General features: G+C 43.7%; 1 protein-coding gene across 6 annotated transcripts in view; it reads left to right on the top strand.

Moving 5' to 3' along the window:
* The window catches only part of slc25a21 (solute carrier family 25 member 21), an 86687-nt gene that overhangs the window by 49820 nt on the left and 16004 nt on the right, over window positions 1-20863 (top strand). For all 6 annotated transcript variants that reach the window (XR_009769783.1, XR_009769781.1, XR_009769782.1 and 3 more), the window contains exons 2-4: window positions 5415-5463; window positions 17174-17257; window positions 20779-20845. Coding sequence is in view for 2 of the 6 variants with exons in the window: in XM_061695991.1 (XP_061551975.1) it covers window positions 5415-5463; window positions 17174-17257; window positions 20779-20845 (200 nt within the window). In the remaining 4 variants the exon portion in view is untranslated. The remainder of the gene's footprint in view (window positions 1-5414; window positions 5464-17173; window positions 17258-20778; window positions 20846-20863) is intronic.

The raw sequence follows: 20863 nt of genomic DNA, 5'->3' as shown, positions 1-20863 counted from the left end.
GGGAAGTACAGACATTTACTCTGTGTGTGTGCGTGCATGCGTGCGTGTGTGTGTCTGTGTCTGTGCCTGTGCCTGTGTCTGCACAATGATGGATGACACCTGCAGACGTTGTGAAAACGCTCCCTCGAGTGTATGCGTGTGTGTGCGCACCGCGCACTATTATGTTTTGTTTTCTCACTTTTTTTTGCGTGGGAGCAAACTGTGTGCGTGTGTGTGTGTCCGTGTGTGCGTGTGTTTGCATTCCCAAGCCAACAACCATCCCAGATAATCATCTGCAGTGATGTATGATCTGGTCTTTGGAAGGCGATCTACCGGTTTGCAGCCGGGCAAAGCGGCGGCAGGGCTACCGGCGAAGCTACTAGTGAGCACTCGTGGAAACACACGCGCACGAAAACACACACGCACACAACGTTTGAGTTTTGGAAAACGCCTTCCAATTGAGGCTCGTTCGGGCAAATTCCCTAGTTCGAGCACCCCGAAGTACTGGAATTGCTCCAAAATGGCTGCTTTAAACCAAAATGGCCGATTTCATGTTCAAGTAGACATTTTCGTGCGTGCCTTAATGATAGATGTGTCTAGCCAATTTCGTGACAATCCGTGTCAGGAGTCTAAAGCGGAGTATCACAATAAAGTTAATCCAGCCTCGACAGTCCATTTTCAGTCCTTCATGTCCATTGCTGTTGAAGCTCGGACTCGCCGACTAAATCCTCAATAGCTATTCACATTGACAGGAACAAATTAAAGCGAATCAGAATCAAATGGTTACCGCTTGTGCTATTCTGAAACAAAGGCATTGCCCAACAAATGAAAAATCCCATTTGATTATTTGAAAACAATCGACAGCCCCCTGTTTAAGTCCTGGTCGCAGGTTTTTAGGGGTCGCAGAACACCATACAAGACTCATGAAGCCTCTTGGCTAGCTGTGTTTTAGCAACCGTTTCCCTCCAGAAAAAGCTGTGGCCAGTTTTAATTGAATTAATGATTTAAAATGCGTAAATCCACAGTGCCCGTGACATCTGCTCCTACTTAGCTTAGCTGCTAGTTAGCGGTAGCGCTCGTCAATCATCTGCCACGATGTGTTGAATGAATCTTGCAAATCTTTATCCAGTTCATCTGCGGCCGCGGTCGCGGTCCACCGTGAACACCCGTGTAGCTTGCGCGGAGATTAGCCTCTCGGGCGCCGTGAACCATTTCGCTACTTTTATAAACCTAGGACGTTACACAGCTTCGCAGCAATGCAGCGCTTGTCAAAATCCAATACATACTTTGATTCGTTTTCCTTCGAACGCGAAAATGATCATTCGGGGATTCGTTTTTTTCACGCAAACTCGACTCGTTCTTTCTGAGCGCAAAATGGTATGGAAATTGAAAGCATTACGCACTTAAGTGTGTCCTAATGGTTGTGGCCATTAGGACACTGTGTGCGCTTTTAGCGCCTTTGTCTCAGCGTGTGTGCGCTGGCAAGACGCCGGATGACAAGCGCTGTCAGTGCTATTGTGCTAGACAAACAAAAGAAGCTTGAAATGGTGGAATTCCCCTGCCAGGATGTCACTCACGACGTCGCGTTGACGAGACGCGAACGTCGACCAGGTGGCGGCTCGGCGGAACATAATGGACTCTCTCCAACTGTTATGTCCGTTTTTTGGGTTTTTTTTGTTTTTTTTCTTGTTGCTAACATTGACTCGTTTAAATTGCAACTATTTTCAGAATATTTGGAGTCGCCAACAAATTACATACTTTTCTCATAAAAGAAACATTTTTAGTTGAAATTCCTTTTTTCAACTTGTAAAATCACATAGTTTCTAATAAATTACTTTTCTCGTACAATGTATTTTTTTCAGTGAAATAACTATAACTATAATTATAGACTTCGTTTTTTCTCCTAAAATTTACATTTAAAAAAAAATCTTATTTATTTTATTTTTTTCTCATAAAATTGCATATCTTCCCACTGAGAGTAAATATCGTTACGTGAGTATAATTGCCTAAGTCGTTTTTGTTGAACCCTTTCTGAAAACCTGAAAGAAGCACAAACACAACAAACTGGATGAGTCCAGTACCCTCGCTTCAACGTTTGTGGATTACCATCACCAGGGTGACTGACAATCTACAAACCCATAAAGAAAAAAAAACACAATTTTCAGCAAATGCATTATTGTTGTTGTTTTTTTTATTTTTTATTGATTTTGTGAGGGTACGTCAAAATGGACTTGGGCAATTATGATATTATGCTAACAATGTTTTGTTTTGTTTTTTTTACCATGAAAAGATTTTTTTTTTTTCCCTAAAATTATGTCTTTACTTTATTCTCATAAAATATTTTTTTTCCCTCACAAATAAAATTATTTGCCTGTGAAATTACATATTTCTTCCCTTTTCCCCCCCTTAATATTACGTATTTTTTTTCAATTTGTCGTGAAATTGCAGCTTCTTTCTGGTAGCTTTATGTCGGTCCGACTTTCTTCCGGTAGCATGACGTCTTTATTCATTCAACGTTGGGATAAATTTGAGTGAGTCGAGTAAGAATCTTTTGCTGTTGTAACACCACTGTGACTTTCTTGGAAACGTGGGCCGGTGCATCTTTGGAGTATCCGTCACGGCGGACAACGCCCTCCTCCTCCTCTGCGCTTGTCTTTGGGTTGTTTGGACAACAAGGTTCAGGTGCGCTAGCTTGTTTGCTTTGCGCTCTCGCTCATCGGCAGCCTGGAAAAACATTGGGCTGTTGGACACTTGCGCAACAGCGAGCTAACGTAATCGAAAAAGTTTTTTCTCATACAAGACTTTTTTTTCCCCAACATTATGACCTTTTATAGAGCAAAAATCTTACTTTTGTCCTGTGACCTATTTTCTATCTTTCCTCAAGAACTACTTCATTCTCATCATTTCCCAAAAAACTTTCAAGACAATAAATCCAACTTTAGTCTTGCGATGTTGCAATTCATTCTTGTAATATCAGTACTTTTTTCCCTCATAATTTAGGTTATAGGAGCACTTTATTCTTTGATTTTATGCTTTTTTTTTCTTTAAAAAAAAATATTCTTACAAAATTATTTTTTCTCATACATAATACATTTACTTGCTGAATATTAGGACTTTTTTTTCAAAAATAGAAAATGTTCTCGCAATTTTACGGCTTTTTTGCTTTGACCTTTTTTAAGCCTCAGAAATGAACATTTTTGTAGCTTTACAACCATTTGTTTCAAGAACAAAATCCACCTTTATTCTTGCAAGGTTACAACTTTATTGTTGTCGTGTTACTACTTTTTCAATGCAATATTACGACTTCGTTTGGGTAATGAGACAGACATATTGTTATTTTAGCTTTTTATTTAAAACAAAAATACTAATTGTCACCATGACTTTTTTCTTGTCTATAACGTGAATTCTCATGAATATTGTGACTGATGTTAATTGTCTATTTTTCTTGGGAATTATATTTACTTTTTCATATAATTCAATTTTTTTCTCGTATTTGGATTTTTTTATGTAAAATCACATTTATTTTTCATGTAAATCATACTTTTTTCCCCCTCATTAAATATAGCCCTTTTTCTTATTAAAGTTGTCTTTGTCTGACCCTACAAGTTAGTTTTGGTAATGTTACAACTTTTTCCTCGAAATATAATTTGACTCTCATAATGTTTCAATTTTATTTTGTAACATCACAAATTTTACGACTTTATTCTAGTCACGAGAAGTTAGTCTTTTTTTTTTTCTTCTTCTTCTACTGTGACTTTATTCTCCCCCTTAAAATAAATACAAGTTTATTCTCATGACTCTTTTCCATGACCTGGCATTATAATTTAGTATATGCGTGTGACAACCACGCTGGTTTTAATACATTTTCCTCAATGTGCGTTCCATATTTGCACGCGGGACACGGCTGGTGACGTGCGCGTTTTTGAAAGCTTTCTCCTTGCAAAGATGACAAAAGAGTCCAAACACTCACAGCGAGCACCGCGGTTGGCATTTGAAACAATCCCAACGATGACAAGCGCGATAAGATTTGTGCAAGGGTTGAAGAGTTTAAAACAACAAATGGGTTTATCTTACCTCAAGTCACCTTTTGGAACGCAGCGCAGCAACACAAACATGAAATTTCAATGTGAATGCAGATGTCACATATTGTACTGACGAGACGCAACGCTTCTGCAAGATTGTCCTCAGCGCAGATGACACAAAACTGGAGCTTTTGGCCATTTTTGCTGCATCCGGCACAAGATGTCTTGAATCTGTGCAGGGTGCGATGAAATTCTGGAGTAGTGAAATCTGTGCTGCCCAGCGTCCGAAGTGTTTGTGTCACTCATATGTCAAACAATAACGACCCAAAGCACGTCACTAAAAACATAAAGTAAAGGGTACCATTTCTGTCTGGGCCAGTTTCAAAAGTTTTTACTTCATGAATTCTGTCAGCCCACAATTGAAAATCAGTACCGGATTATATTTACTAATTTGTGTCAGTTTCAAGTGGACGGCTATCGAATATTTCTAGAACTGATTGCTCTCCCAATTATCCCTTTAATTAATCAAGTCATCGGATAAAAATTGATCTGGAATTTTTAAACAACAATACCAATACAAAATATGCATGCGAGATTCGGGTATTATTTTTGTCCACTTGGGGGGTCATCCTCATCATGTTGTACGCTGTCGTATCTGTGACTTTGAATGTGTGTGGCTTGAAAAGGCGGGGCATGGCCTGGTGCGTGACGTGTGCGTCAGCGAATGAGAGTGTAGTTGGCTGTTGGGCGTGAGTTGTAGCCGTAGCAATTTGTGATTGAATGTGCTTAATAAGAATTTACGTATTCATTGGTTACCATTTGTTCCGGCGGCCATTTGTCATTACAATACGTTCCAACTAGCGGTGGTAGGCTATATTTAATTAGCTAACATCGATAAGTTACCTTTTTTTTTTTTTTTTTAGCGATCGTGGACATGCTGTTGTGGTTAAAAACACTCCACTAATACGCGGACAAACTTTTTCTACAAAATCCTACTACGTTCCAGTCAGTACCCGCTCAGCGGTAGAAAAACTAATCAGTTGAATCGTCGCGAAACACTCCTAATTGTCAGTTTTCCACTATAACGCAAAATACATTTTGGGAGAAAATCGTACTAAATTCTCGTGCATAGTGGTGGATATAGTTGTTGTTGTTGTTGTTGTTTTTTTTTGTTGTTTTTTTTTTAAATCTGTGATCAAGCAGGGAAAACTTACCTAAATGTCAATTTCACAGAATTTGGTGCAGAAGCCCACAAAATTGTCAGTGTAACTGGTCAAGGTTCAGCACAAGGTGTATTTTCTTGTGGGGAAAAAAAGAAACTGACTTCGGTGTCAGTATTCTACGAAAACCCTAAACGACATTTGGTGCAGACTCCTCCTTGTGCTGCAAAAGTCACCGAACGTCTCGTTTCAGGTCTGGTGGAGATCTGCTTGATGCATCCTCTCGACGTGGTGAAGACGAGGTAAGCGCTCGTTATTTTTGTTTTCAGCCCGAAGTGCGTCGAGGCCGGCCTCACGCCCCGCTGTCATAAACAGGTCGTGGGCCGCTACTAAAGCTTTATAGTCTTTCATAGGCCTCGCCGAGACCTCTGGCTTCACTTCTTAGGCCCCCTGCCCCCTTCACTGCCAGTCAGTAAATCCTAGCGCCGCTTTCTGTCATTTACGGCCGCACTTTCTCTCCGTAGATAAATTGCGAGGTGTGCCTTTAAAAAGCAAAGAAGAAAAAATGAGCGAAGACACTTGCACTTTAAAGGCAGCGCCACCGCGCGAATAAAAGCTAACGGCCGATACTTGATCCTCTGAAGGTGGGGGGGGGGGGGGGGTCGTGAATTATGGTTTTGGAAGGTATGAGGCTTTATTACAGGTATAAGTGTCGGGGGGGGGGGGGGGGGGCGTTTGTTGTCGTGCCGGGTCGAGGGGGGCAAAAGTGCAACCGACGGCTTTATCTGTTGGTGTCGCCACGTTTTTAACGCCCGCTTTAGTTACGCGCACGCGTAACCACAAAAAGCTTGCCGAGAGAAAGAAATCTAAATTTAGCTACTTCACTTTTCTAACATTATGCATTGTTTTGTTATTGCAATTATATTCTCAGTTGTTTTTTGTTTGTATCAAAAAAAATCTACTTCTGATATAATTTTTCTACTGGAATGTTCTGACTGTTTTGATAAATAAGCTCATTTTATTTACATGTATTTTGTAATGCAGCTTTTTATCGGGTAAACATACTTTGAGACTTCACATACAGTATTATTGCGTTTGTAAAAAAAAATAAAAAAGACTTTATTGTTGTAATATTACGCCTTTTTTCTCGTGACTTGACAATTTGAATTATGAAAAAAATCTAACTTTGTTGCACGTAAAAAAAATTTTTGAGCCAATTTATTTTGATAAGGCGACCATTCTCATAACACAGCAATTATATTCTCAATATTTAAGCTTTTTTTTTTTTTTGTTAAAAATTCAACTTCTAGTTCTTGTTTTGTATCATAATATATTGACTGTTTTGAAAACATACATTTAAACTTTTCACAATTTCATTTGATTTGGGTTTTTTTCCTAAAAGAAAAAAAATCTAGCTTTCTCGTGTAACAGTCCTACTTTTTTCTCGAAATGTAATGTGATCAAACTATTTTATGCTTTTTAAATGGGAAATAATACAAAGTGGCGGTTGAACTACTATTACTTAATTCTCGGACCCTTAGTGACTTTTTCATTTGTTTGTAATAGTGCAACTTTCCACGGAATCCCCGCCCGCGCGCACACCGCCATCCGCAGATGTGTCGGCAGTCGCTAATTGGGACGCGAGGAGGCTGAAGTGGAATAGCAGGCAGCTTGAAAAAGCCGCGAGTCGCCACCTCGTCCTCGCGGGCGGGGCGGGGCGGGGCGGGCATGGCTCCTATTAGGCTCCTCCGGCTCCCGCTTTTATGTCCAGTGCGCCAAATTGATCCCCAACTGGAGTGAATTTAAACCCCTGCGACAACACAAAATCAAAGGATTTTTTTTTTTTTGTCCCCCCCCCCCCCCCTTCGCCAAGGCAACGTGTCAAATGATGTTCTCACCCAGCAGCTCCTGTTTGATTTTGGTTTGACTTTATTTTTGTGGTATCGCCGTGACTTTCCTCCGACTACTACGACTTTTGTCTCATAACGTGACTATTTCTGTTCTCAATATTTTGCTATTTTATTGGTTTTAAAAAGCCACTTTATTTTTGTTATATTTCGACCTTTTTTCATGATAAAAAAGAAATTTTTGATATTGCGAATTAGTACTTTTTTCTTTTCTCGTAATATTCCTTTTTTTAGGGCTGTCACGGTCTAATCTTTTTAGAATCGATTAGCCTATATATATTTCATCGAGTACTCGAGTAATTCCCCCCGTAAAGAAGCAATCTTTTTTTTGGTTTTATACTACTAACATGCATTTTATTCTCATTTCTGAGGGCTGGACGTCGAGCCATAAACTGCATATGTTGGTACTAAGTGTATGGTGTAAATTTAAGACAGCAAAATCAGCCTTTGCGAAACAGTTAGCAATCGTGTTCAGCATTAGCGCTGTACCGCTTACCATTTTAGGTATTCAAATATTAGGTTTTTGGGGTTTTTTGGGGTTTTTTTGGGGTTTTTTTCCCGCCCAGCCCTACTTGTTTTATCGTAATTTTGCGCCATAATTTTTAGCGTCATCTTTTTCTCATAACACTGCGATTATTATCATTATCGTTTTTTAAATGAGCGTTTGTCCGCCTGCGCATATTGCAGACTGTAACGACACTTTGTGAATAACAAGTGAACAAAGCAAAGAAAAACAAAAAAGATGAGGCAGTTTGGCAGCTTCTTGGCATCCTTAAATGAATTAAACGATTCAGCCGCGAGATGACAGACGCTCTGGGCGGGCAAATAAGTCGCCGTGTTCCAGCGGTGACGACGCGCAACTTCCACCGTAAATAATAAGCACACCCGATTGCCGTGACAAGTGTGAGATCATTATTTTTTAATGAAATTACAGGAACAAAAAAGGAGACCTTTGAAAAGGATTGATGTTTCTGTATACACTATACATGTTTGATGCTCATTGATGAAAACATGGAAGACTGAAACCGACGTACTAGTGAATTGTGGAGATCGAGCGTAAAAGTGTTATTGGCCTTTTCTGTGTTTCTGATGAACACGTCACTAAAATGGCTGGCCAATGACTCGGACGCTCGCGTCACATGATTGTTCTACTCTTCTACAGTTTCGACTCTACCGTTCTACGATAAAGTTTGGGGAAACGCTGCGGCATACACACGAGCTTCCGAGTCAGGGAAAAAGCTTCAATGCTCAAATGGGCAGTGTGAAAGGGGCGATCGAGTCCCGGCTGAGAATTGACAACCGCAGTCCGAAACTTTTATGATGATTATTTTTTGTTTTAGCTTAGCCATTTCATATTTGTATTTCCAGCTCTTAAAGAGTTCACCCTTCCCTTTGAAGCTCACTCTGGATAATAATCAGCCTCGAATGTCAATGTAGCATACTTCACACGAGCTAAACCCTTAATTGGCTCTGGCCCTGCAGAAATGTTGGGTACTCAAACGGGCGGGGTCAGTGGGATGCAAAGGCGGGGGGGGGCGGTGTGGGTCAGTTAACCCGAGAGAGAGACTGTGAGACCAGTTACAGCTTTTCATTAACCTGGAAAGCACCTAGTTACATGGTTCACGGGCTGGTCTCAGCTCACTTGGAGGTAACAAAGGGTGTCGGGCGGCACTTTCCGCAGGGGGCCGTCCGCTGGGGGCGCCGCCATCTGACTCTGATCAGGTGGCCCCCGCTCATTAGAGAGCAACCCCTTACCCGCGTTTGCTCTCCCCCACCGCCAACCCCCCTCATGTGGAGATCCGGTTACACGGAGCGCCGCCCACACCACGCGAGCGCCGCAAACTACTTCACCGTCAATTTCCGCCTTCCCCGTTTTCGACACCCCCTAAAAACTGCAAAACTGACACATGGTTCTTCATCGGGACTCATACAAATGCATGCCGGAATAATACAACTTGAAAAATGTTGCACGTCTCGTACTGTAAGGGTTTACACGATACAAATCAATGTCAAATGACATCAACTTCACTCTCAGTACAGCGAGCGCATGCTACTGTCACCGCAAAAGAAAAGCTCAAATCCACAGTTGACACCCTGCCAAAATGTTTACATTGCCTTTATTCATAGTTTAAACCAGCGTTTTACAACCTTTATTATTAATAACACTTGTTGAGTCAAGTTTATTTTTTCTTTGTATTTTTTTTTTTTTGGTACAGTTCGATAAAAAGAGGACAGGCGGCGATCGATCAGCAACCTCGCGATTGAAACGGTCGACGGCGACTGTCAGCCGTAAGCACGCCAAAAACATTCAAGTCGACTTGATGTGACGACGGTCGTTGTGGCATACGGCCCATTTCTGTACTGCCACAGGGGTTACGAAACCGATGTCAGTGTCCTAAAGTGTCGTGATGTTGGGATGTGCCGTAGAAAAAGAAAATTCTCATTGGCGTACAGCGGTCGTCCGCGCATTGTTGAACGGAACATTTTGGTGACGGAAACGGAGCTTTCCATGCTCAAAGGCCTCTAAAAAGTGAATCATTTTACCCCCCCCCCCCCCAAAAAAAAATCGAATATACTTTATAAGACTCATCTGGTTGGGACTGCCGCAGCTTTTCCGTGGATTCGACTCGGGGTCCGAGCACCGTGGATTGGACACCACCCCGCCCCCTGACAACAAAATCTGAAGAAAACAAAACGACTTTTTCCAAGCTGATTAGAAAAAGCTGCTACGATTCCCATCGGCGGCCGACGGTAACCACGGCAACCTGACCTCCATTCGGTCACGGCACGCTTTAAAGTGCGCTCTTGAAAGCGATCTTTCACGAGGGCTTTGACGGATGACGTCCTGCTTTTTCCGCTTTGCTTTTCTCCAAGCCTTCGCTTCCTTCGCATGGTTTCGCCCCCCGACTGCTCGGTGAACCCCGACTCACCAGCCCGACCCAGCAGGCCACAAAGCAGCGGCGGCAGCAGCCTGATAGTTGATCTTTCCTTGTAAAGTAGCGGGCAGGTCAGCGGTCGTCAAAGCCGAAACACCCCGACCCCCCCCCCCCGGCCCCCGCCCCCGCCCCTGACACCACCAGCGGCACCACCGCCACCCTGCCCCTCGCCGCAATGAAATACTACGAGGGCGGGGCGGGGTCGCGGCAAAGCGGACGACATGTCAATTAGAAGTGGGCAAACATTTCATTTTTAAAACAGTCATTAATAGATGAGGTAAAAAAAAAAGAAAAACGATGATAATGATAATTATAAGAGGTCCAATATGTAAAATAAGTCCCATGAATAAATTTGATTTTTTTTTAAAAAATTGTATGGTGCCTTATGAATTTTATTCTTTCTGTGACCTCGCTCGCAACTCAAAACGTGTGTATCTCAAGTCATCTTTCCCCCATTGAGATGAATGGAAATGTCATTAATCCGTTCTCGCCTCCCCCCAAATATTTAGTTTTTTATATAATATTGTACCTTACAAAGACAAACAGTAATGATCAAATTAAATACAATTAAAAACAGCGAAACAGTTTTTGTTACACTTTGTATCAACTGGCCATTGTGTGCCCACCTTGGCCACCTGGGGGCAGTATAAGACAGACAGACAGAAATACTGTACGACTCAGGGGAGTCAAACTCGTTTTTGTACGGTTTTCCTCATACGGCCATTCGGACTGTGAAAGTACATAAATGTTTCATCGCCCCATTACATTACATATACGCAACAAATTGATGGCCGACTAGTTTTGTACGTTTTGATTCCAAAATGCCAAGTACGTGATCTCAGAAGTAGGCCGACGAGTTTCTTTTTTTTTTTTTTTTTTTTTTTTTTTTTCATGTTTGGACACATGTTGCACTCGCTGCTCTGCCTTCCTCAGACGGAGATTTTATTCGCAAGCAGCAGATGTGCGCGTCAGTGTTTGCCACCGCGCCACCTATAATCATTATCAGTCAAGTTCGCATTCCACTCGACTAATTACAGACTGGTGCGCTTTGAATTCGGTGTAGCCAGACTGTGATGCAACAATTCCGCTTCTCCCGAGCGTCTTTTCATGACATGCTCACCTTTCGTTAGGCCTATTTCGGGGGTCACACCAGTGTAAATCCCACCTTGTACCCCATGAGCTTCTGCTTCTTCTTCTTCTCTGATTGTAGCGTTCAACACGGTCCTGGTACCAAAACAATGTCATTCCTGTTAGCCGAAACTGCAAATGTTTACAATCTCACTTGGCAGTCTTCGAGGTTAACGGGAGCAGAAAATGCTGTACATAACTTAATTTGGGCTGTAAAATAAGTGAATGCGACACAGTGTCCTCGGTTTAGTTCCATTACTTTCTCAGGGCATTGAATCGATCTCGACTCGACGGTTTTGGTCGTCGTGGAAGACGTTTGGCTTCTCGTCCGAGCAGACTTAAGGAGTGGGAACGCGAATGCTAATTGGGCGTGATGGAGTTGGTTAACTGGTCCCTTTACGGCTACAGTATCTATCGTTCAGCCTTCTACGAGAGCGAATATGACATAATGACATCAAAATACTTGATTTTAGTCATTTTAAAAGCAACCACGAGACAATTTAATGCCGTTTAAACGGAAATGGGAAGTCGAATGTAATACTTTGTGGGGGGAAAAAAAAGGTCTTGTGCCGTGGCTCTGCGATATTTCATCTTCATGTTGGCACCGTGAGAGCGAGTGGATTCGTGCCATCCACTCTGCGGCCCTCGCCGTGTTATTTTAACCAAGTCTTTGGTTCTGGTTTTTCACCATTTTCACCGGGCCGTGAAATTGAATCTACTTCCCGTGCTGAGAATGTGAGTCAGTTCCTTTTTGTTGTTGTTGTTGTTGTTGTTGTATCGCGCCACAATTTCAACAGTAGCGCCATCATTTCAGTGAATAGCGTTTGGCCAAGTTCGAAAAGACCCCATTTTAAAGACCCAAGAAATATTTTGCCTCTGATGCAACCAGTTCCTGGAAATGTCAGTAAAAGTGCTGCGTTTGTTTTCCGCGGACCTGCTCCAGACTTTGAAATACGACATAAAGAGCGAAACATCAGACGGCCGGAGACTAGTTGAGAACATTTGGGTGTCAGTTTTGGCCTCTTCCAAGTCTCAGGTTTTCGAAGCGCATCTTTTCCCTGCCTGGGCTGCCGTGGTGAGACAGTGGGTCACGGTATACGAGCAAACATCTGGACTGCTCGACCCACCCGAGCACCACTTTGTAATGGGATTCAAATTAAACCAGAAGGCATCTCGCAATCTTACTTTTTCGGGACTAACGGAATCTTTTCCGGAATAGAAATGTTTTTCATTCATTTTCATCTTCTCATTAAACTTTGACTTGAATATCATAATGTTACATCTTGCAAAAATACGACTATTTTTGTGCACGGACAAATTTCTCCCCCTGAAACCAAAAAGTTTGATGACCTCCTGGGCTCTGACTGAATTGGTTACAGGAGGAAGCAAAAGCTCCAAAAAATTCTAGATGCCCTGGTCCTGGTCCTGGTTTGTGGTCTTTGCTACCCAACCTGCCAGGATCTAATCACATGTCCGGTATTGGCAGTATATCCTCCCAAGCTATAGACTCGCGTTCACAGTCGAGTCGGTCCGTTTCTCCAACTCAAAGCGGCGTCAACGGTTTTTCTCTGTTAGCATGATTGAGTGTCCGGAGTCTCGCTGTGGATTGCTCAGATCATTCATGTCCGACAAGTCCTCTTAAACTTGGCGGAACGGCGCAATGAGCTTTTTTACCATCTTTTATGATCCCGCCCGTTAAAATTAACTGTCTGGCTGTAAAAAAAAAAAAAAAAAAGACTTGCCCGTTACGGCACTGGCAGATCGTCTCGCGCACTCGAGGTTTATTTCGTATGAGAAATTCAGTTAGTTTAAATATTGGAAAATAAAAAGCTTGAATAATGATTCCATTTAAATATATTGCACATACAGTAAGTTAAATGAAGATTTTACCTCAATAAAAGTTTCAAAACAAAGAGTTCCGAAACAATCAATACACGTTTGTCCTAAAATGGGATTATTTCACGTACCACGACCACACTGTGACAATCACTGCGCTAAAAGATTATCGTGTGGCGCAGGGTGTGTTAAGAGTGATTTTTATTCATTTTTTTTCTCCTTCTCCATGAAAATTGTGGGAAATGATCAATTGTGTTCGTGTCATGTGTCACACGACATTCACCGCAATGAAAAGCCGCCGGGTAGCCTTTGTCGCCGCCGGGTAGCCTCGCTTCTTCCATTTCTTCTTCTATTTGTCCTCTTGCTTCTTCTCTGTATTTTCGGACAGTCCGGACGCCCACACTGCCTCCCACAGCTCAGACTCGGTACTACAACGGACTTCTGATTTGACAAAATACCAAGTCTTGGGCTACAACGGAATTCCATATTCTTCGTACACTGTTGATTTTCGGCGGAGATATCGTGCCGTGTTGGTTATCGCCGACACACCGCACACGATGAGAGCGCTAAGCACATCCTTGCAGATTTGATTCTCTTAGATTTAAAAAATCAATTACATGTCAAAATATCGGTATGGGTGTGATGTTATTAAACTTATCCTGGGAGACATCTTCAATTTATCTAGCACATCTCTTGTTTTGGGGGCCTGTTTCTCTGTCTTCTAAAAACGATCAGCGTCCAAGAATCTCATCCCGGGATCCATAAAGTCGACGTAACCCGGCCCTAACCTTTCCTAGGTCCGACCTATCCATCCTCTGACGGACTGAATGGTCAATCCAGATACCCCCCAACCTCCCAGAGATCGTTTTATCACCTCGCCCTAAGATCTTATCCTTAAGGGGCAGCCCGTGACCTCCTGGTCTTGGGAATGGACGTGACCTTGCACGGACTTCGAACTCTGCCTCGTTTCGGGCATCTTTGCGACTGCAGATTGACTCATCCGGTGGACGAGGTCTTTTCGGTCGTTGCGTTTTCTGGTCTTGTTCTGGGCACCGACCTGGCCTCGCTTTCACCCTCATCCGGGCAGCTCCGGGCCTGTAAAAGACAAACAAGAGAGCGTGGAAAGTAGGACGCGGGTGAGGAGAGGCGGGGGTGTTGCTCTTGATGAACTCTCAGATATCATCACCTCTGCGTGTCCCGTATCTCTACTCGCTTAGCTAGCCGATGATTGAAGGAGTCGCTCGGCGCTTCCAAAGTAGCCCCTGGCTGCGTGTGTGTGCGTGTTTCTGGGATCTTCTTTCTGCTGAGTTTTACGATCGGCACGGCTGACTCGGAAGCCAAATGAATCTGCCAGAACCACCGAGGCTGTTGAGTGTTCCTACCTCGTTCGCTGTTTCCCAACCTTTATTGAGCCAAGGCGTACAGTCAAAACCGCGGTGTCAAACGACACTGTTCACGAACAGATGGTAACACGACCCTCTCGATGAAGTGAAATTGCGTCATTTGCACAGTGGTTGGGAATGACTGATCGAGTCCACCGATATCAGAATCCACTTTTTGCCCGACTATGTGACAGCGCAAGGCATTTGCCTCCATTAGTTGGAGTCACGCTAATACTTGTCAGCGTCATTTCTTTCATATCAATATACATATTTCTATCTCCTCAACTGATAAAACCTTATTAGCGCCCGTCTACAAATTGCCGTGTACGTCCGTCCAACCTTTTAACACCAAGCGTTTCAAGTCGTGACTTCCACGCTTGGTAGCTGTGAAAAGCGACATGAGTTGCTTCCTTCCCTGGGGCCTGACAGGCCCCCAGCCCCCCACCCCCGCCGCCACGAGTTCTTTTGGTGCTCCCCTATTATCTCTGTCGGCCTGCGCCTCGCCGTTTGCTCCCTGGCTTTTTTATGGCAGGGTAGCAGAGGGCCACAAGGAAATGAGGTGACCCCGGGGTCACCTGTGGAGTCGGGGGGGGGGGGGGGGGGGGGCTGGAACCCGGACCGAAGGCTCACGGCCGGTTTTGGGCCGGGCGAAGGAGACGCTGGGAGATTGACCCCCAGCATCATGTGCCTTTAATTAAGCCCGATTTGAATTTCTTTACAAGCCCCTTGTAGTCTTAAATCTGTCAGGTCTTTGCCCCCCCGGGCCCGGGTCCCCCTCGCCCATCATTCCACTGTCCCCTCCCTCATACCCTCCTTAATATGGTGCTTGACATCTATTTATTAAGCTATTGGCCCATCCACCAAGTACGGCACTCTGAGGGTGTCCAAGCAACGGCCCAGGGGCCATTTGTGACCCACCGTCCACTTACTAAAATATGTCGTTTGCCTGCATGGCTCGACTTACTTTCTTCACCGGGTGGCAAGTCAGGAGAAGAAGGAATTCATTCTCATCTCTCACTTCCTTGTTTTCCACCAATCACACATCATTCAGTGAGACGCGTTCCGGAATGACGATTTTCTTTTCTTTTCTTTTTTTGTTCTCTACTTTGTGCTCCGTGTCAAGTTCAGTTTACAAATATTAATAAGCTATTTAAATGTTTTTCTGTATGCTAGTTTTACTGTAATTTGCCACATGTATTTTCTATATACAGTAGTACGCAATACACAAACAATATATTGGTACTTTGCATGTTTCTTCCTACACTGATGGTTTGGTTTTAGCGTTAAAATAAAATGAAGGTGAAGAATGTCAACGCGATCCTTGCATTCTCCCATTTTCCTGTGTGCGGCGCATGGAAGAAAAAGTCTGGACACCCCTGATCTATGCGATATGAAAGGCCCCCCCCCCCCCACCTCATCCCCGCCAACCGCCGTCTTCAGTGGAACCTGGGGACTCTTTACGGGCCCATCAGGCACCCGCGTGGACGACTTACTGCTCACCCCATTGACCTTGCAGTTGAAGTCACATGATGCCGGATTCCTTTTTTTCTTGTCACCTCGGTTTTCCAACCTTAAGATTAATCAACGCCTATGTAAATATTGTTTAGCAAAGCTTTTAATTAGCGTGTTCATTAATGGTCCAGAACAGTTTATTGTTGTTGTTGTTGTTTTCAGGTTTATGCAGGCTTTCGGGTCAAAGCAGCACAGCTACGTTTAACGACGTCTTATCACCTCAATACGGCCGAGCCTTCATCTCTTAACGGGCGCCTTTAATTCATTCCGTGGCCCCCGGCTGCTTCCTCACGTAAAAAGATTTAAACACCGCTCTCCGGCCTTTATTGGCGAGGCTGCGAAAGTGTGTGTTTGCCGCACAATAACCTGTGGGGGGGGTGGGGGGAGTCCTTTCGGACCCAACTCCGTCACATTAAACATTTACACATGGCTTGAAGAGCTGTTAGGCCGGGCTTACTCGCCTGTTAGCGGCCTGCAAATGGGCCCGGTCACCGGGACGTGGGCTGGCTAATTGCATGGGTTGGGTTAAATAAATGTTTGGAGTTGTTCCCCTCCCCCGCGCTAGCCCGGCCTGGAGGGGGAGGGGTCTGCCCGTACGAAGCAGCCTCTCGTCCTGGCTCAGGGAAACCAATGGAAGCGCCAGGAGAGGGAAAAACAAGTCGGTTCAATGAGAGAGCCTCCACGGACCGGTTTCACGTCACGCCAAATTTTGACGGGCTGTCTCGTCATTTTCCTTCGCTGTTCTACTCATTTTTGCTTGCACGTTTTTTTTAAACGGCGGACCCCCATTTATTGCGGGGGATAGAGTCCAGACACCACCCAAAATGAGTGAAAATCCACAATAGAAACCATATATCCAAAAAAAAAAAAAAAAAACATCTTTGTTTACTGCTCGCGGACACATTAAAACTCATTAAAACACGCGGCAACTTATTAAAAACCACACTTTTGAAAGTATTCCTTAGCGCCTGTTCTCACGCTATCGTAAAACATCACTTTGAGGAAACAAAAAGACTCTCGCTCACTCAGCCCCCCCCCCCCCCCCCCCCCCCCCCAAAGTGTTCTTGAGTCAGCTGTTTATCTCTCGCCCCAGTGGAAGTTTACTGTAAATCAAAAGAGAATTTAATATTATATATTTAAACACTAAAATGTTCAATGTCTGCTTGTTTATTGCTAGCATCTAATGCAAAATTCCTTAGATAGGCTAACAGAAATTAGCAACGACGTTACGGTATTCGTAAACTGTGGGGGGGAAAAAACAACAACACATGAGAATATGCAGCAATACAGTAAAGGATCGTGTCCCTGCAGGTTCCAGATCCAGAGGGGAACCAGCGACCCCAACAGCTACAAGAGCCTGGGCGACTGCTTTCGCACCATTTTCCGCAACGAAGGGTAAGTCCTCTTGTCTCGCTTCCGGCGGCGGTCAAGGAAGAAACCTAAGCGTTGGCGTGGAAGCGGGGACACGCGATAGCACAATACAGCGAAAAGTCAAACGGTCCAGCGGAATCATCAGGAAAAGTCTTTGCCTTCAATTCCTTGAGGTTTGTAAAGGGTTTCGACGGTTTCGACGGTTTCGATGTACTGTTGGCAATTTGAAAAGGAACATTTTGGGGGTCATTTTTGCTCTTCGTATCAGGTGTTGGTCAGTAACACCTGCGAATTGACTGCAAAGCCTTCCCAGCTTACTCAAAGGCAGCCCTGCCCCCCCCCCCCCCCCAGCCCCCCTCTTCCTCTTCTCCCTCCTCTTCCTCGTGCTCTGGTGACAGCTCGCTGAGACAGCGCAGGCGTCGGAGAAAGTGGCAGCCGCTGGTTGTGTTTACGGCGAGACGACAGCTTTACAGCAGATCTAAAAAGTGCATCAGGTGGCGAGAGGCCGTCTGGTGACAGCTCGGAGAAGCCGCAACCGGAGTCGCATCCCGACTTGAAAGTGCTGGAATGCGTCCTGACAGACTGAAGATCCACTTCAATTATCGCTTTTGCACTTTACAGTAGCACGCCGCGGATTAGCTGCAGGCCAAACCGCTTAGCGAGGATTTGTACAAACAGTGTTGCAGAATTATTAAAAATAAACATTCCAGAGTAAACCCGAGCTCTGCTTTGTTCAAATATAGAACATACGCTTCAAAGGAGACGGTTTCATTTCCGATTTTTTTGTGACGCACGCATGCGGGCGGAGCAGCAGCGGCGGCGTGTGCTAAGTGTTTCCGTCTGGTGGCAAAACAAAAAGTCTATTCGGCGGCATTCTTTACACACGCTGGCCCGCGGCCCGAGGCGTGGTCGCGGGAATATTAAAAATGTCTTTTTTTTTTTTTTTTTGCTTTTTAGCATGAAGTATAATATTGTATGATTTGAATTTTTTAATCTGTATTGTTGTGCCTTTTCCTGGAAATGTCTTTCTTCTATATTCTGATTGGCTGATATGGCTTCTTTTTTTTTTTTATTTTTTTTTTTTTTTTTTACAAACTGCCATCTGTGTTTTTTTTTTTATTATTCAATTCACTACGAAAAAATGTTTTTTTTTATTAGCATTTCCACACAAAAAGTCCATAATATATACATTTCTTCATGTAAAATTGTTTCCGAAAATGTACGCGCTTGCTAAACATGAGTAACTTTTGCCCATAACACAAAATCTTGTTTGATATCCTCAAACATGCACGACGCGCATGAGCTCGTGCGCGCGTGCTGCTAATTAAGCCCGCCGATGTCGAGGTTAGAGCAGAGGCGGTGGGAAAGTGAAAATATTTGCAGATGAAGCACGCCGGCTTGTTTACGTGAGGAAAGGTTCCCTCCGGTGGGTCGGCTCGTCTTTCCCCCCGCCGCCGAGCGTCCTCGGGAATCGAACGACGGGGCCCCGCTCCGTTTGTTGTCATTGCGGCCGACACGGGCAGTTAACATTAAGGAAAGGTTTATTCAAACTAGCGGGGCTCCAGCCTCTTCACTTTCTTCCATTTGCGTAAGGAAAGCCAAAAAGTATGTACTTTACATTAGCATGCAAATGAGCAGTCAAATGCTGTTTGTCCTGTAGCAAATTTCCTGTCACCTGGAGGCCTGACCGCACCCGGCCGACATTTGCGTGGCCCGGGCACGCTTTTTCCCATCCGCCGGAATGTCTTTTCCATTTTCTACTTTTAAACTATTCGCTGAAAAACACACCCGTTCCCGCCGATCTGCAGATTTCCCAAAATAATCCGTAAATGTTCTTTTCGCACGGCCGTTGATGAGCAGTGTTGGGAAGGCGGCTTTGGAAATGTTGACCCTGTTGAAAAGCTCATTGTAGTGTCACAACTTCAATTACTTTCTCCAATTAAATTCGATGACATTTGTATTATTTTTCTTAATTTTCAATGAACGTTATCAACCGGATGTTTCCTCTAAAAAAAAAAAAATGGATTCAAATATATGTCACATATATTTATTAAATGGCCATGTTTGATTTGTAAGAAGTCAAAATAAATAAGTAAATGTTAAAGTGTAGACGTGAAATAGTTAGATTTATTTTACATCATATTAATCGGTAATCAAACGATTAATCCTGATTTTTAAATTCTATCTGTTCCAATTCAATATGATTTAAGTGCAAACAATTAACCAACTCTTTCATCAAATCGTTTATGTAAAATTGCTTATCTTAGTAATTTGTTTTTTTATGAACAATAAATCAAGGAACCAGTTATGTAATGAGGTAAATAAATAATTACATTTTGACGAAGCGAATTTAGGGGGGGCTCCATTAAATATGACAGGACTCTTGATGATGCAAGTGTCTGTTCGCTGTTGCCGCACTCAACATTTGACCGACCGCCACGACTTATTGTTCAGCGTCTTGGGTCGCTTCAAAGGCGCAATAGGAATCCAAGCTATTATTTTAACGGTCTGTTACTTCGAGTGTCGATGCTTCGTCGGTAGATGTCGGTGACCCCTGCGACGCGACCCGCTTCTTTTTAGTGGAACCGCAATATTTACACTCGCGGGCGAACGTCGGGCATCATCTCTGCTGACTTGAGCCGAGTGTTGCCACAACACGCCACGCCGTCCGCGTGCCGCTCGGCTTGTCCTCGTTGTCAACTGCAGTCTGACGTGATTCCGATTATGTTTGGTTTTCGGCCCCCCCCCCCACTGGGAATAATAATGGAAATGGAAATCTGGACAGGAATTTTTTTTTTTTTTATTGGCTTAACAAGCGTAAAAATGAGTTAACCATTCTTAGGGGTAGAAGCTTAAAAAGTCTCCGGGAAAAAAAAACATGCTCTGAACTTGTGGTTCTCAACTGATGGGGCGGGATGTGAAAGTGGCTCGCGCAGAGCTATTCCTATGTATTCGTATTCAGATTTTTAAAATTGTATTATTGTTTATTTTGTTTTCGGTTTTCGGTATACAGAGGTTCCAGTTTTCCACATATTAGCAACAGGAAATGTTGCTCACTTTTGCTCTGGTCACTAGTTGACTCCGTAAGGAAATAGAGTGCAGCTCAGCCACTGGCTAGCAGGCGTCATGGCTAGCAATATTGTTTTGGCGGTATGTCAAATTCATTTGAAACGGCATTTAACAATGTAATATAATGTACATGTTTTCGGAGACTATTTCTCAACAAAGAAAAAAAAAAAAACAATCTTTCATGTCCTTAACTTCTGTAAAAATGCGTTACGACGTTCGACACTGGGAAAATGCGGCTCCCACGGTGACAACAGTTGAGAAGAACCGCTCTAAACTGAACAGAAAGTCAGCCATTTTGGTTTGAAGTGCCCATTTTAGGCAAATTCCAGGGCCTGTATTTAAGTGTATATAACTTTGTATTTATCGAAGTAATGTGTCCTTGACATTATGGAGTGTGATTTGTTTCACAAAATAAAAGGGATAAAAGGCGCGGTGTCGCCAGGGGATGCGTGTAATCAAATCTTCTGTCTCCGCAGAATCTTCGGCTTCTACAAGGGAATTTTGCCGCCCATCCTGGCCGAGACGCCCAAGAGGGCCGTCAAGGTGAGTGGAGTTGGCGCT

The sequence above is a fragment of the Phycodurus eques genome, chromosome 14 (assembly GCF_024500275.1).
Source record: "Phycodurus eques isolate BA_2022a chromosome 14, UOR_Pequ_1.1, whole genome shotgun sequence".
In the NCBI taxonomy this organism is placed as follows: Eukaryota; Metazoa; Chordata; class Actinopteri; order Syngnathiformes; family Syngnathidae; genus Phycodurus; species Phycodurus eques.
Note: the sequence above shows the minus strand (reverse complement) of the source record. Positions and strands in the feature narration are given on the sequence as shown.